The 18,190-nt window shown below is 39.3% G+C and overlaps 1 protein-coding gene across 12 annotated transcripts in view; it reads left to right on the top strand.

Moving 5' to 3' along the window:
- Nucleotides 1–18,190, top strand: part of ptprfa (protein tyrosine phosphatase receptor type Fa) — a 376,185-nt gene that overhangs the window by 325,605 nt on the left and 32,390 nt on the right. For 5 of the 12 annotated variants that reach the window (XM_085382135.1, XM_085382134.1, XM_085382129.1 and 2 more), the window contains 4 exons: nt 2,885–3,048; nt 8,318–8,427; nt 16,128–16,160; nt 16,727–16,824. In XM_085382135.1, coding sequence (XP_085238261.1) covers nt 2,885–3,048; nt 8,318–8,427; nt 16,128–16,160; nt 16,727–16,824 — 405 coding nt within the window. The remainder of the gene's footprint in view (nt 1–2,884; nt 3,049–8,317; nt 8,428–16,127; nt 16,161–16,726; nt 16,825–18,190) is intronic. The other 7 variants (XM_085382136.1, XM_085382133.1, XM_085382131.1 and 4 more) reach the window with 3 other exon arrangements.

The following is an 18,190-nucleotide window of genomic DNA, read 5'->3' as shown; positions in this document are numbered from 1 at the left end:
AACAGTGAGGATACTTTCAGTTTTTAGCCTTTTTTGTTGTATTTTTTTTTTTAAGCTAAGGTAGGCAACATGTTTTTTGCACCATTAGACGAAAATCCATTAAAAGCTTTCAGCATATTGAAATGCAATTAGTCTGAGAGAGAAGCAGACCGTCGCACCTACTCTGGCCTGTTTTTAAGTAGGTGACAATGATATGAGACTATGGCCAGATGGCATAATCGATGCTTTGTTCAGCGCGAGTCCGGATGGTCGACATCAGTCCATTACACAAATCAAAGCCCTAGATGTAGCTATAAAGAAATATGTATGCTTCAACAGATTTATATGTTTTTCGTTTTTCTTTGTATATGTGCTGGTCTTTCCAAAGATGCGCGACTGCAGAGCTGTGACTTTCTGTCCATCAGCATTTACAAACATTAAAAATATGTGGCGAAAACAGATCTTTTAGATGAACAGACTCTGTCCTAGCAGCGAGACATGAGTTTATATTGTGCCAAAGTGAGAGTCTAGGTCCATGTCCTTTAGTGATGGCAGGGGAGAACTCAGGGCTGGCCTCAGGTCTCCATGCCCCATCTGAAGGTGTAGTGAAGCTGTTGGCATTGTTGGATGTGTCCTCAGAGGATGTTGCCGATGCGTATCCTTGCACTGAGCTTCTTGTGCCCCCCTGGCCTCAGGGTGGGTTTCATGACAACAAGCAGTACGGTCCCACATCAAGCACATCCAACACAGCAGCCTGTCTCTGCCTGTCTCACACCTCACTGTCTGTCCTCCTCTGTCCCCAACCCCATCCCCTCCACCTGCTGCCTTCCAGGAGCTGTTACAGATAACCAGTTGCCTTCACCTGCAGAGACCTGTTATCGTTTAAACCTCATTTACACTCCCACATGGAATCCTGCTTTACAATTGCTTAAAATCTTTAAATTGATGAATTGAATCAAAATGTTTTCACAGTTTAAAATATTTAAATTACATGAAGTTTTTTGGTAATGTGATGGATAGTCCTGTTACAGGTTTCACATTATTCCTCTGATCGATGGGGGACTGTACCACAAAATATTGTAAAGCTTCAACAAAAGCAATAAAAAGGCTTCATGCAGGTTACATGGATGCAATAAATGCAGGATTTTCTTTGGGTTTTTTCAGGAGCTTTTTCAGGAACTCTGTGCACCACGAAGATATTTTAGAGTTTTAACAAGAACCAGCAAGAATAAACAAAACTTATCCAAAAGAGTGCAAAACTGAGTTTCCATTAGCATATTGTTATGTTTGCCACACACTGGGAAACAGATCAGTTTGTATAGTGTTATTTTTTTCCTCAGTGAGACAACAAATGCCTCTTTGTGTTCTAATTATTGATGATTGTGTTTTCTGTTGTTGTTGTTGTTGTTGTTGTTGTTTTTTATTGTGATGGGGTAATCATATTAGTCATAGAAACTGAACTGGAATAGAAATAAACGTCACTGCACACATGGGGAACAAAGGTACCTTCATGCTATGAAGCACAAACCTCTATATCAGCCTACTGCCAATATACAAGACAGAGACATAAACTAGCCAGAATTTCTTTCCATTTAATTTCAACAAATAAGAAAACAGTAAAACGCTCACATCTAAGAATAAAATTAATTTTTATCTAAGTTGTTTTTGTGTTGACCCAGACTGTCTCCTGATATTGTATCGTAAAAACTAGATGAAACCTTTACCTCTAGGGAACTTTTTTTAAAACCACCCTGAGAGCCAGTAATTAGCTCTAAGAATATTCACAAGTTATTTCCATTCAATGGTTTTTACTGTCCCCTTATTTTCTTCCTAAAACATCGCACAACTACCAGCGGGACTGTTTGATAGATGTGTTGCATTGAAAAGGGACGCTGTGGTGTGAATACCTGAAATCCCCAAAAACTTGGCGAGCTGTGTGACAAGAACAAAATGCAATGATTTGCAAACCTCATAAATCCGGATTTTATTCATGGTGAAACACAGAAAACAGGAAGAGGAATGACGTCCCCTTCTTGTCTGATATAGGACTGTAGATGCTCCGGTCCATGATGCTCCAGAAAGGTCTGGACTGCACTTAAGCTAGTTCAACACTGGACTCCTCTAGTATGAAGTCATGCTGTTGTTTTAGGTGTTTGTTTTTTTAGGGATTTTTTCACTGTGTTTACTTCTTCGAAACTCTAAGATGCTCCTTTCATGCCCACTCATGTTACTCACTGTTTACCAGTTAACAAAATATTCCTCCAGCTGTTTCTTTTTAGTACCACTTACTTTTCCAGCCTTTTGTTGCCCGTCTCTCAACTTTTCTCAAAACATGTTTAAAATGAGCAAAAAGATTTCATGAAATAAAATGATGTTTAGACATCTTTGTGAGGACAGAACATTGGGATCAACAGTCACTTGTTGCAGCGGTCCCCAACGGACCCTACGGACCCGTTTATGTCCGACAATATTTTCACAGACAGGCCTTTAAGGTGTCACAGATAAATACAACGAAATAAAACCAGTACCGGTACCAAAAAAAAGAAGATTTATTCAAACGATATAAAACTAATGATAAAAACTGATTAAAACCCCTGAAAACCATAAATTTCACACCCGAGCCTCAACTCTCGCAGCCCGGTACCAAACGACTCACGGACCGGTACCAGTCTGTGGACCAGGGGTTGGGACCGCTGGCTTCAAAATCCCCGTCCTCGTGAGTTTGAAGGCATTTTTGAGGCTCAAAATGTGGTTTTAGTGTCAGGATTAGGTTATGGTCAGGTTTTTCACTCGTTTTTGATGGTTAGGGTGAGCAGCTAGGGAAAGCGTTATGCCAATGAGATGTCCTCACTGAGATATGAAAACAAGTGTGTGTGTGAACTGACTGAATCCTTCTCGTTTGCAGCAGAGGACATTTGCAGCCAGCCCTTTCTCTGATCCCTTCACGGTGAAGATCAGTGGGGTTATTCGACAACCACAAGAAGACCCAGAGATGCTGTGGGTGATGGGTCCGGTGCTGGCAGTCATTCTGATTATCATTATAGTCATCGCTATTTTACTCTTCAAAAGGTGAGTATGACACACGCAACAGCGGACACTGCGAGGACACACACTGGTTATTTTTGGAGTGACGCCTCCAACAGATGCAGAAAACATTAATCGTTGATCACATCAGACTCATAAAAATACTGAAAACACTGTTTTTTACAAGCACATTTTAATTTCTGTTAACATTTTCCTTCACAGGGCCTTTACTGCTTTGACTTCAGTGAATATTCAAGTAAAGACAAAGGTTCCTGTTTTGTTAAAATGCTAAATTATTAAATTAATGTAGTGGATCTATCAGTGACTGAATATGATTTTAATCAGTTTTAGTACATACCCTAATTTGCAATAGTAGGAAGGAAGAATGTCTTTTTAAGAGGAAATGATCGCAGCAGAACCAGGCGTAGGAAACAGCAGCTTTATGGAACGTGTCAGGGTAAAACGAGCGCACAGAGATAGCAACAGAACCTAAACTATGGAAGACAAAGGACGAAATGTAATGATATGCAATACAGTAGAAAACTAATACTCAATACATGATGGGAAGTCCTCCATCGGGCTGAGCCTGTAGTGACATATCTAAGAGATTGTTCAAGATGACCTGATTCAGCCCTAATTTTTCTTTATTATCAAAAAGGAAAATTTTAAGTATGATCTTAAAAGTGAAAAGGGTGTTTGTCTCCTGAACTCAAACTGGATCCACAGGAAGGATATCTGAAGCTCTGTCTCCCATCCTACTTTAAGGGATTCTATGAACCACAAAGAAGCCTGCAGGCTGAGAGGGAAGGGCTTCACTGGGATAATATGAATATGAGGTTTTTAAGATTATATAGCACCAAGTCACAACAACAGTCACCTCAAGGTGCTTAATATTGCAACGTAAAGACCCTATAGTAATACAGAGACTGGTTAGGGTTAGGGTAAGCAGCTAGGGGCCCTCCATGAACAGTGGGAAGGAAAAACTTCCTTTTAACAGGAAGAAACCCCTGATAGGACCAGGCTCAGTGAGGGGCGGGGCCATCTGCTGTGCTGGTTGAAGCTGAGGGGAGGGAGACAGGACAAAAGACACACTGTGGAAGAGAGACAGAGGTTAATAATAACTCATAATTAAATGGTTTATAAACAAATGGTGAGAGAAGGAGAAACGCTCAGTGCATCATGGGAAGCCTGTGGAGGGTGAATTCAGGGTCACTCGATCCAGCTTTAAGCTCTGTCAAAAAGCAAAGTAAATGAAGTAAATTAGTAAGACACCATTTCCTCTCCATCTTGTGAGTAATCTGCTTTAAAGTTGGTATTTGAGAGTGAGACCATGGTGTCACGTCACTGGGCGCTCTGATAGTTCAAGACTTTGAATGTGAGCAGAGGAGAAAAACTAGAAAGATCCATTTTTCTAGTTTTTCCTGAATCCTCTCACTGCAGCATTTTGGTGAAATAACAAAAAATGGAATACACTCACATCTAAATTACTTTTTCTAGTTACCGCTTTGTCATTTCAGTTAGCAGAGCAGTTTGTTCATATATATTTTTATAAACTTTATTTAAAAAAAAAAAACGTTTACATGTCAAACTATCAGATGTAAAAAAAAAAAAAAAAAATTACACTTTTATTCCCTGAAACTAAGTAACAGAAGCATCAGGATACAGATGATCCTTTTTTGTCATCTGTTGTGAGAGAAGCAACACTTTTGGTAAACCTTGGAGGCAGTACATGCTCATTGTGTTCCTCCTCATATCATCGAGCTGAGTCCACAGAGAGACCTGAAGCATTTTCTTCAGCACAACAGATGACAAGAAGATTTTATTAGAACCGAGTGCCAGGAAACGGTCAGAGTGGAAGATTTTCTAGAATAGAGACAGACATTTGTCTTGTTTGAGCCGGCCTGAAGGCAAAGGTCCTCCATGGCATATGGGAGGGAGGTGCTGCGAGCTACCTCGCGGCCCTGCTCTTCAAGCCTGACAGTTGGCTCGTGCTTGCTGTTCTTGGGTCAAACATCTGGAGTTACTGACTGGGCTGACGAGGGCCTCCATATGGCTGCTGCGCTGCTCAGAGGCACAATTTGTTTTGTCTTTTTCCTCATTCTTCCTTTTGCTGTAGTCCAACGTCAAACAAAATCCTTTGTTTTTCCAAGATCAATTTTTTTTAGTTAGGTAAAAAATACATACAAATATAAATATTGCCTGAGATTGTGAAGACTTGGTGACATTTTTAACTAATATTGACATATTCAGATATCTTAGAGTTACTAAGACTTTAAGTGCGTCTAATTAAGGGGTATTTTAGATTGTTGGGTGTGTTTTTACTGTAAGCCTCACATGATTCCATTTATTTTGAAAATCATGAAACTTGAATTAGGTCATTAGTCACAAGAAAAGTTTTCAACACAGTTAGCTTATGTATACCAATATCGACTCATGCATGCTAAACTGAAATATAAAGAGGCTGCTTGGTAGTTTCACTTACAAATTTTTTTGAGGGGAAAACTGATGCAAAAGTTGGAATTAATACCAACCATAGAAATGGATAGCCATGGGTTTATGACCCAGAAGTGACCAGAAGGTGCAGTGTTGTTATTAGCTTAGCCAGGAGGCTAGGTTAGCATGCTGCATTCATAAACTATACAGGTCCAATTCACAGCCATCGGCTAATTCATTCCAAATAAAAGAAAAAGACAGGATTTGTCTCACCAGCAGCACAAATACTGCAGATAGATGGACTGAGACGAAGCCTAGCAGCTACACCCTGCTGCGTCACCTTCCACCTATCAATAAACGCAGCCAACCCCTCATGTAGACTTTATGCTTTAACAAAATAAAAAACACAAATTCATCCACCACACGGCTGCTATGAAGAGGGGAAGTTTTTTGTAAACATGTTTATTTCTGCTGTAAGCTTCGACACTTTCACTCGGGAGTCTGTGACTCTTGGCTGGCTTTTAGAGCCAGTCTCCAATGACCATTAGAAGAACTTTGGTTTTTGGCCCTTTCAGCACTGTGGGTTGATGTTTAGAGGAGACGGCTGCTTCATCACGTTCCACAGACTGTGAAACCAGCCTTCCATTCAGGTTACAGTAATTTGTTCCAGGTTGCTCTGTGGAGATCATTAGAAATATTAAAAACACTCTCTCTTTGTTCATGAACTACATCAGATTTTATTAGAAAATGAGATCAGGTCAAAGATGAGATGAAGGAGTAGTTTGTGAGGTGAAGCAATGAACTCTGTCAGGTCCTCTGACGACTTGTAAATGAATCCTCTCTGTTTCTTCCTCCTTGCTAACTGTCTGCCTACTTTCTGTGGATGCAGCAAACAAGAAAGGTTAGTGCTCCTGTCTGTTTCCACCCTCCCACCCTCCAACCTCTCCTGCCTGCCCTTGCACATCGTGCATGCTGTGTAAACATGCTTTGTGGGTCAGACGTGTCTACATTTGCTGACAGTGATGATTTGAAGTGACAGATACTTGTTTCTGTTACACGTTCAAATCACAGCCCCACGTCAGTGTCTGTGAGCTGTCTTCTTTTTGTTTGGTTTTCAGGCATATCGGCTTCAATTGACTGCCCCTCTAAGCATGTGTGTCTTCAGTGTCAGCGTGTGAGACTACATTTTAGCATGTTTGTCTCTTTGTGCGTCTGTTTTCTGCTCTTCAGCTCTGTGTCGAGTGTCGAGTTCACAAATCCGGCTGATCTTTCCCTCCAGAATAATTCTCCCTTCATGCTTTCTTCACCTCTCAGCCCCTCACACACCTGCAGAAGCAGCCTTCAAAACAAATTGTAGACATGGAAAAATCGAATCCTGATATCACCAAGAGGCAATAACTGACATCACAATGGCATTTCACTCTCCTGTTTGTGTTACCTGCAAAAATCATGCTGAATACACACCTGTGAATATATGTGTCACGTATGCGTGGGCTGATTGATGATGTATGGGCTCCATTTACTTTCCACAGTCCCTAATTCAAAATGTATAAAATATGTATAATATCCGTTTATCAAGAGATGTTTTAAATATAAGGACGTTCTGTTTCAAGGTGAAACACTCAGGTTTGCCTGCACTTCAACCCTAATGTAGTTATTACATTTAAGGAATGCAAATTAACGGTTCATTTAAAGGGGCTATAGCTGTTTGAGCTGAGCAGATGAATTTTAGTGTCATATTTCTGTTTTAAAGGAGTCATTTGCATTTCTCATTGTCTGTGTAGCAGCCGTGCAATGCAGTCTCGTATCGCCACATTTCCAGAGAGGGGGTGTTGAGTTGCCCACTCTTTATTTGCATAAAGTTTGGGTCGAGGCTACTTTATGCAAATCAGGTGTGTCTGAAAATCTTTGAAACAGGCAGCTGATGATCTTAAATCAGTGTTTGAAAAGTAAATGGAGAAAGCTTCTACTGTGCAGTTCAGTAGCATGCTGTAAATATTAGGTCATACTTACACGTTTAATATTCCCAAGTACAACAGATACTTCACTAATGATAAAGCCCTGTTAAATAAATACCAACATGAGCCACTAACATTTGAACTGATTTCACTCATTTTGTTTGGAAAACTGTGTCATCAGAGAAGGGTCTGGATGTGACTCATCTGGATGTCTAAGGAGTTTAGAAGTGCTGAGAAATAAAAGATGCCCTTTCAACCAAATTGAGCTATAACAGGATGTATTTTTCTGGCTCGCCACCTTTCGCTTTTTAATCAATTCTTAATGTTCTTTTGATGCTTGGTATGGCGCCTTCAGCGTCGTCTTTGAGCGTCGTCTTTGAGCGTCGTCTTTCAGTGGGTTTTAGCTGAAATTCTGTGCAACCCTGGAATCAGGAACCAAGACTGGACACATTGTTACCCATCGACAGATTTTATTCACGTATCCAGTCCAGGGTCAAGTGACTGAGTAAACTTTAGGTTGCTGGTCTGTTTCAGGAATTATATTGTTACTGATTTTAAGTCTGTGTTTATTGTTTAGTAGAAACTTTTCTTGGGCCATAAAATAAAATTTAAAACAAATACATTAAAATTCCTATAAAATTGAAAAGTCAGAGCAAACCAGCTCAATATTGCAAATAGGAGGACACTGCTTGCAGCCAAAGTTTTAGTCCTCAGACATTCTACAACGCTTTTCATCATCTATAAAGTATGCTCAAATTACGTGTAATCCTTATTGTTTTTTGCACAGTAGCTTGTTGCAGATTCTTTTTTCCCAGTATTTTCCAGAAAATAAAGTTTAGAAATTTGCTCATTCGGAGTCATTAATACCCATTTGGCCTGTTGGTACATTATGTAACGTTAAATTGGTTTTGCTTTTTCTCCAGGAAACGAACGTCTCCAGCCAAGGATGAGCACATGGCAGGAGTGAAGGACTCGCTGCTGGCCCACTCGTCAGATCCTGTGGAGATGAGGAGACTCAACTATCAGACACAAGGCATGGACACACAAACACATGCACATGCAAACATTCAGCCCCATAAACAGCCTTTTACTGAGGTCTAAATTTTTACCAGTTGCATCCAGTTTCTGTTTCTAAAGGTGCTGAGAAATTATCACTGAAGGATTGTGTTACTGAATCCATTGACACCCAGAAATATAATGAAGGATCCTGTTTTTGAGGTGACAGGTGACAACTAACTGTCAGATTCAGTTTCTCAAGTATCAGTGTCACCTCAGTCATTTTTGGATGAGACTTACACGGTTTTAAAACTTGTGTTTTAGTGTCTGTGCAAGAACATGAAACAACTGCTTTAGAAAATATCTTCATTCATATTTGGCACTTTGTCTCCATGTTGTTGTTCTTTTCACGTCAGAAGTGATATTTTCATGAGAGGGTGGAGTCCTAAGTTAGCAAGTTTAGCAACGTGATTTTAGAGATTTTTTTTTTTAGTTCAGTTTAATTTCATCAGTTAAGTTTTACTTACATAGAGCCAAATCACAACAACAGTTGTCTTAAGGCGCTTCATATTTTAGGTAAAGACACAATCCCAACAATCAGACGACCCCCTATGAACAAGCCCTTAGCGACTGTGGGAGGGAAAAGTCTCTTTTAACAGGAAGAAACCTCGGGCAGAACCAGGCTCAGGCTGGTTGGGGGTGAAATTTTAAGAATGCCTTGCTCAGACACAGACTGACTGACTTTGCATTCATTCCAGTAATGAATGCAACGTAACAAATAAATCACATTTCTTGGACAGTCAGTTAATCTAACCATTTTGTTTATCACATACTTTAATTAAAAATGTGCCATCACCACACACACTGTCAGGAGGGCCATATATTAGCATGAATTTAAACATCTAGTGCTAATTATTGATGCAAAACTGAAAAACTGACTCCCACTCATGTTTGTCACAGTGATTTCATTCACTGCCTCCTATTCCCTTACTCCGTTACTTTGAAAACGTGGCGTTAAAACAAAGTGTGTGTGAGACATCATACTTCTGCATTTTGTTAACTTCATTATCGTGCTGTTAAAGCCTGGGTGGCATATTGTTTCTGGGGCAGCCGTGTCTCCTAATGCATGTTTTTGGAGGCAGGAAGTCCGTCTATAACTAAACAGTTTTCAGCTGGCTTAGTCTGATGTTTATTTCTGAGAAAAATGTCTGATTTCCATCCATAATTTTCATGTGAAAAAGCATGTAAACACTCTAAGGTTGTGTGCATCGGGACATAATAAAACCAAATCACCTGGTCTGTACCAGGTTCTAAAATTAGATAAGTACTCTGCTGGTCAAAAGTTTCAGAAAACCCCACTTTTTCCTGTTTTTATTGAAAATTATGCCGTTTATTGTCTCATTGCACTTTGAAATGAAAGTATAGTACAAATAAACAATTGGAAGCAAGAAATCTTGGAATCAATTTATAGACTGTGGTGGGGCGTGGTCTGCGATGCCGTGCAGGGAGGGCGGACGCACCTGCTCAGCATCCGTAATCACACCCGCCGAGTTAAAACACAGGGACTCAGGTGTGTGTGGTGTTGTTTCGTGGTGAGAAGTGTAAATAAAATGGCTCTGAATGTTGATCTGTGGTCCCGCCGTGCCTTATTCTCACCACATAGACCAAAATGTATTCTCCGCTTTGACTCATCACAGTCGCCTCCTTTGGCTGATAACAGCTGAACACACTTGTGTCATTCTTTCTACAATAGAAATCAAAGTTGTTCCCATATCTGTTGCAGAGGTTCCCATAAATGTGTGGCACACTGCTTTTATTTTAATCCAGAACACCTGCAGAAATCAGTAACACCACCTTTCGAGGCTTGATCAGCCTCCTGCAGAACAGCTTTAAAGTGTTCACCCGTTTTGTGTTCCCTGAAAAAAGGACTTTTTGTATGATTGTGAAATACACACTATTTTTCATTTTGCTGTAACCTTTTAACCTCTGGCGGTTCATCTCTTACCTTTTGTACCGTTTCATTGGACTTGAACAACTTGAATTGCAGTAAAACTGGAAAAATGGAGGTGTTCAAGCTTTTCACTGGCAGTGTATAACATGTGATGTTTTAAACACATCATTACTAATTCGTCAGAGACAAATGCGGAAGCGCTGTATGAATAAAATACATATTTACAGTGTCCATGGAAAGAGGTGCAAGTGGCAGCCAGGTTCTACTAATTAACTGCACTTGATGAGCAAGTGTATAAAAGCAGAGGTTTTGACAGTTTTCTGGTCTGGAGCATTCAGGTGTGTTGACACAAAATGCAAAGATGACAGAATAAAGACATCAGCAGTGATTTCAGGGAAATCTTGTTGTTGCCCATCAATCTGGAAAGGGATATAAAACCATTTCCAAATGACTTAAAGTCATTCTGCAGTTACAAAGATTATTGTCAAATGGAGAAACATTCAAAATAGTCACCAGTCTTCCCAGTATGTGCAAGTCTCAATTTCACCACAAGGTCAAACTGTGCAATCTGCAAAAAATGCAAATGCTTCATCTTCTGGTCTACAGGACTCGGTAAGCACGTCAAATGTTAAAGTTCAGTTCATTTTTATTTCAAACATATACAGTCACCAACATTTCATAATATTATTCCACGCAGTTGATTGAAAAGGAGTAAGCAGAAGTATATACTTATTTAGCCCCACCCCCTATAGGTTTACATCTTAATCATTTCCTCATCATCTAAATTTGAACAACAAAACTTATACAATGGTTTCAACTTAGAACATAATGTCACAAAAAATTATTTATATGTTTAGATTTACTAATTTGGAAAGTAAACATCACTTTGACTGACAAGTGTGGCCTTTTTTACACCTCTTCTCTTTAAACATGGCAGCATGAGCTGGGACATGGACACCTTGAAGTCATTATGTCAGACATGATCTCTTCTATCTAATTTGAGAGCGTCTGTCCAACAGCTACAGGAAGCCTTGGATGAAAATGGCCCACAGAAGAAAGGGAATAATAACAAGAGCACCAGCAAATCTGTTAGGAGAAAAGAAAATAACCAAGATGTCAAAGCCCAGACCTCAACCTGAATGAAGTATAAAATCTTCAGAAAGCTTTGCCTTGGCTTAGTTTTTGTTGAATAAGAATGATGCTAAATTTGTAAGTTATGGCCTGATGCATGAAACCTTAGATTTTCTTTCCGTATGATTGTGCAATCAAAGACTAAATTTACCATGAAAGCAATTAGAGTGAGATATTTCTATTCAGATGTTCAAAAGGGAAATCGAATGTCTTCACATCCAGTGATCGTTGAGCTGTCCATTCACCCTGACCTCCTAGCGAGGACTTTGTCCCAGTAACTTAGTAACCCTTTATTCCCATAAGAATTACTTATAAACAATTAGTTTTCATATTTTTAGTCTGCATGCATACTGTAGCTCTGTTTTTCTGTTTTATCGTCTCTTTGTGTCCTCATTCATTCTCCCATCTGACTGTTTAACTGATTTTTAGCTTTGTTTTTCATCTGTTCTACGCCTCCCAGCATCTTCTCTTATCCTTTTCTCCCACCTGTCTTTCAGTGGGAAGTTTTAAGCATAAAGTATGTCATTGTTTTTTTGTCCACGTTCTTCTCTCTTGAGATGGGTGGCATTTACCTGTGGTGGCAGCAGCAGGAGGGATTTTGGCAGATGTTGTTTACTCGAGCATAAATTCATCAGCTCACTTGACAACCTCTGCACGCTGGGTGGCCTCGACGTTACTCATAACAAAACACTGGAAAAAATGACAGATGATATCATGATAATGAAGTCAAACTGTGATCTCTTTTTTTTTCAATAAAATGGAAACGCTCCACAACTTTTAGTTGTCAGTTCGGGTGACCGGGGCCATTTTACTTTTGTAGAATTTCCAGGTTCATATCAGGTAACAGAATTAAACTATGAAAATCTTCATTTCCCTCTTTAATATAATGTGTATACAACACATGATAATGTTAAAAAAACAAAAAACAAGTAATGATATAAATTTATTTAAACTTCACACAGCTTTTTCATTTTATTTTCTACTTCCATCATGGACTTCCTTATATCACTCTACAGACAAGGCCATCAGGTGAACTAAATCAATAAAATACAAATGCTGCCACAGAGATAATCTGCAGTTTTTGGGTTGGAGTCCAAACTACTGACTCGTGCTGTATAATCATTGTTTTTTCTCTAGAGGTTTCTCCAGTTTAAATATTTGTCATTTAGTTCCATTTATGTCTGTCTAGCAGGGCAGTAAGCCTCATGTGCACCTTCTAAATGAATTGCAGTGGAATTAATGGACGATTTGATCCAGTATGAGTCACTGGGTGTTGTCCCTCAGTAGTTTTCAATTAGTTAACCAATCAGAAGAACGTAGGGTTTCTGAAACGGGAACAGGGTTTGAAGAGACAGGAGCTAAAGCAGGTTAAAGAACCCAATGCAGACAATGTAGGCAGACTGATTTAACAGAAGGCCACTCAACGAAGCTGACGCAGAGTTTAAAGACAATATAATCCAAACAAGCTCACGAGATCACAGAAGGAAATGCATGAAAGACTGAGGCAAAGATAGAACTATATATACACATGGAGTGATTAAGGGATTGGAGACAGTTGGGACAGAGGTGCAGACGATCAAAACAGTGAGACGGGGAAAGTACAAATAAACACAAAGCAGTACAACAGGAGCTAACTCGGTGGATGACCGCGATACACAAGCTGTGCTGAACAAAGGCAACTGTGAGGAAACTAAACTCAAATAACAGAGAACAGTAACTAAACACTAGCTACAATTCAAACACAACAAGAGATACACAAGGGTGCAAAAAGTTCACAACTTTAAAGAAATAAACAAAAAGTTACAATGAAACCAAACAGGAAACACAGAAACAACTCAAAGCTTCAAAGAATACATAAACAAACATGATACACAAGGGATGATAACGTAGTAACTACTAAACATGGTACCAAAAACTAAGTATAAATCTAAAGGTGATCGTGCTTTTGCTGTAGTTGCTCCAAAGTTGTGGAATGATCTACCCTTGCATGTTAGGCAGGCCTCTTCTCTCTCTGAATTTAAAAGTCTTCTTAAAACATATTTATTCGCTGAAGCCTTTGGCATTGATTAGAGGGGTTGACTCAATTTGTTTTGACATGTTTCAATTTATTTTAGTTTTTTAGTTATTTATTTTATCTTATCTCATTTTAATTTTCTTTACTTATGCTTTTAGCATGTACAGCACTTTGTGAACTCTGGTTTTATGTTAAAGTGCTTTATAAATAAAGGTGGTATGGTATGAATGAATGCAAAACACAAGGAAACACAAAACTGACTCTGCAGAAGCCACAGATTTAAAAAGTGTTATAATAGTTTTATCAATGAAGGGAAATCATTCACACAGGAATACACTAACACAAAAGACCAACAACGCTTTGTGTGCTTAAAGACTATGTTCATTAATAAATGCAAGTCTGGTCATGATCTCGAACTCTGAGCATGTTACTACTTCAGCTTGAGCTAATTATTTTTGCCCTGCTTGTGAAACAATCAGGGCTGAAGGCGCACTCAGACACGAGCTGGTACTCACTGCTTCTGCTGTTTTTTAATTTGCTCCCTTCTGAGATAATGGCGGCCAAACTCGTTGTAACTTCCCACCAAGGCTCATTCTGGGACATCTGTGGCAACCGAAGAAAGCGCAGAGCAAAATAAGGAAACACGAGTCTGTATCTGAAAAAGAAAATCTCTTCTTCAGCACCAAACACATCACCATAAAAGTCTTGTTGGAACAACATCAAGTTTTAGTGTTTCTATTAAGCATTCACATATACAGAATTCACATATAGTGACGAGTTAATAAAATTGTTACATGTTACTAATGATTGCCTCTATTTTATGCTACACGCTGCTATTTTGGTTACAGTATGGATGAGATTGGAGTAGATGAGGATGCAGAGGCGCTGGATCAAAGCTCCAAAAACGCTCCAAACTTTCAGTGTTTTTGCTTCTGTTGCAACCTGACGTCTTTGCAGCACGTAGCTTAAATGGACACTCTTCAACTGTTAGGCCACGCCCAACGATGTTAGGCCACACCTAATCAATGTGCTCTCATGTAGTTACACATGTTTAGTCTTAATATTTGCACCATTTTGTAATATTTTGGAGTTATTTTATTCAAAACAAGCACTGTTGGAAATGAAAGTTCTCTCAGCAACATAATCTTAATCTTGGTTGGACTGTATAAAGTAGATCTGCTCTCCCATTTGCTGCAATCATAAATCAATAACTAAAACAACACCTTTGATCTCATGTCGAGTGTATTTATTGCATATTTCTTGCTTTAGCACAAAATCAAACTTAGACTTTAGTCCAATCAGTCCACAGCACCAAGGTCAGCCTCAATTGTGACAGATTTTCTTATGATGCTGCTTTCAGACCCATACTTCTAAATATGAAGGTTTTTGTTTTGTTGTTCCAGGTATCATTCAGCACATATGACATATATTGTTTAAATTATCACAACGAGCAATTTCAGGTTCAATAAGCATTCATTTTACCCAAATGATTTTGTTCGTAATGTAGCAAAGACTGAAGTTGTGAATTAAGTTTGCAATAATTTTACAACACTGGCAAAAAACAAAAAGACGTTCACTATATTATTACTCGGGTGAGTTACTGAGGTCTTGTGATTGGTTATCGTGCCCAAATCCTTTTAGAAGCAGCCATCTTGGCCAGAGTCTGAGCAGCTGTTCTGAAGCTGCTGTTTAAATGAAAGTGAAAAGACAAAGTTCCTATTGGCACAGGGACAGTAAAACCACTTTAATACAATCATGACTTAAAGCAAATAAGAACAAAGCAAAAAAAGCTAAAAGTTGGCTAAACGTTGGCTACTGCTGTGCATAGACAGGTTCCAGGACGTAAACATCTCATTCCAGAGCATTAAACAGATACTGTGCTGGTTTATTATGGCTGCAAGTTTTTTTAAATGCATCTTACATATATTGGTACATATGCTTCTGGTTTCAGCTGTTTTTTCCTCTCTGGGACAGTAGTGAGAAAATCACCACTACAATAAATTTCAGGTTGGGTGTGATCAATGACTCTGTTACAGAGTCATTGATCACACCCAACCTAAACCAATGTGTCTGTGAGATGACGATGAACGTGTGTCTAAAAGAATGTCGTTTGCATTAAGATCTCCTTAGCAAATATGTAAAGTATACTTCACTGGGAATGAAGGACCTTCAAACACAGGGGTAAGGGCCTTTAAGTGTCAAGAGTAAGATGATGAGCTTCTTGAGGCTTTAATGCTCCTTGCCTAAAGAAATCCTCATTTTGAAAATGAAAAAAGGGAGACGTTTTATTCTTGGCAGCTGTGGTTAAACACAGATGTAAGAGTGCCAAGAACCAAACATCCAAAGGTGCTAATAACAGCAATGTTGGATCGAGACAGCCCAGTTTAACCCAAAATGGACAGCTGAGTCGGACCACTTCAAATGAAACCAAAGAACAAACAGATACGAAGCACAGTCAGTTTATTGATTACAGTGAAACTGATGTTAAATTCTTTTAAATGTTATTTAGCCATCTGGGAAAGTTGTGTTCAGCGTCTCTTAAGTCTTTGCTGAGTAGGGCAGCTCCTTCCTCACTGTTCCTTGTGTCCTCTTGTCCTAACTGACCCCTGTGCTTTGGTTTTGCCTCATCTTTCCCACACAGGTTCCAGTGTCCTCAGTTGCCCGAATACTCCAAGTTAGTTTTCAATCCTCCTGTGTTTTACTAATGTTTCCTTTCATTCCCGCCTGGTGCCCTTTTCTGTTTTACATAGAAGCCTTTAGAAGTAGAGACCTCCCATTTATCACCATCACCTTCTCTTCTCATGACCTGCCCATGTCAGCTATTTTACACCAAGTGGGTTTCATTAGCGCTAAATGTAGACTGTCTATCTAATTTAATAAAGCAATACATCTACCATTAAGTTAAAATATATACATATATATTTGACCACATCAGTTAAAAATGCTGTATTTTTTGCACCCCAGCCACCTTCCCACTCACCTACTGCTTTATGGGATTTCTTTAACCAATCAGCATGCTAGTTGGTGCTCATCTGCAGCGTGGTTACAGCATGCTGTTGAAGAGCTGCACAGCCAGACATCATCCCTCTGCTCAGCACACAGCACTCTCACTGTCACCTCATATCACTGCGACCAGTTAACACTGAGCCTTCAACATGCATCTGCACTCTGTGTGCGCACACATTTCTGTGCATGTGTGTCTGTGATGGACGGCACTCACCACTCTCGCTGTCTCTGCAGGGATGAGGGAACATCCTCCCATCGCTGTTTGTGACCTGGCCGACCACATTGAGAGACTCAAGGCCAACGATGGTCTGCACTTCTCTCAGGAGTACGAGGTAAATGTTCCTGCTCTTATACACGCCTTTCAAGTAAAGCAATGCACATTTCAGCCACTGTCAGTTATTTCAGATTTTATAAGCTAGTTTTCCGTAGAAAAAGACCTAGATGTGTAATAGGAAAGCCACAATTACTGTGGCGTACAAGAGTGTGAGAATTGATCCTTCGTGGTTCAAAATGGAGAATTAGGTCAGTTGTAAATTGCCAGGTGTATTGCTGCGGACCTGAGTGAATGCAGTGCTGAGTTTTCAGGTTGTTTGGATCAGTTTTTCTGATGTTTTGGCTAAAAGTTGTTTTCTGTTACCAGAGTTTGCACTGCAGTCATTGCTGCATACTCTCGGCTGTGTGTAGAGGGGTTCACATGAACACAAAGACGTGCTCTTTTTGGCTTTGAACCTAATTTAGCTTAAAAAAATGTTCTAGCTTTTTGAGAAATATATTTTTTCTAACAAAAACAGCTGGATTCAGATGATTTATTTACCTTTTTTTGTTTGCATGTCTGCTTCTTCATACCAGTCTGCTCCTCTGAATAAGCACACTCTAAGCACACACATACTCAGTGAGCGTGTCCTTGCAGTTGTCCTCTTTTTAAAACAGAACAGTTCTTCTTCGCCTTAGTAATTGATTATAAAGTCACTTTAGAATAAGTGCTCACTTACGAATGTTAATCTCGAACTTTCTGGGTTCTAATTTTATGAGCAGCTTCTTCATCCTTCAGCCATCTTTAACTTGTTTTCTCTCGAGCACTTGAATAGTCTCAACCTCTCCTGTGGTGAAAGTCATCGTCTCTTTCCACCTTGATGACAGCCCTGTAGCTTCTCTCTCTTTTGTCTGGTTTGACGCCTCGTACTAACATGCTGCTCCAGCTACACCTGCATAGAACAATATTAGCTCAAAGGAAGCTTTGTGTGGGAGGTGCCAATTATGAGCTTAAAATAAGTCAGTGCTTTTTAAAGACAATAAATAAGTGAATTTCCTTATACTAGTCAACACTATAGATCAGTTGTTTGTTTTTTAAAAACTGAGCTGATATCAGCCTGAATAAAATACAGTGGCATAATATCTTTAGCCCCTCTTGAAGAAGTGAAGAGAAAATAATCTCCTTTGCTGACTCAAAACTTTCTTTTTCTTGATTTTTAGCCATCTTTAAACCTACTGTTTGTTTCACTCAGTCCACGTTTAAACATACATATTTACACAAACGCATCTGTAAAATCAGCATTTTATTTTGTAACTAAAATACCTCACACAGCACATTTTCCAAGAACCATTTTGCCCCCTGAGATGTTTTCATTTGTGTTGGCCGAGCATTACAGAGTTAAAGTTTAGATTAGCCAAAAAAAAGGATGCTGCTAAGTATGCATG

Source organism: Rhamphochromis longiceps, linkage group LG15, assembly GCF_057381845.1.
Source record: "Rhamphochromis longiceps isolate RC_006_pf linkage group LG15, R_longiceps_female_GT1.1, whole genome shotgun sequence".
Taxonomy (NCBI): Eukaryota; Metazoa; Chordata; class Actinopteri; order Cichliformes; family Cichlidae; genus Rhamphochromis; species Rhamphochromis longiceps.
The sequence above is the reverse complement of the archived record's forward strand: the minus strand, read 5'-3'. Positions and strand labels throughout refer to the sequence as shown.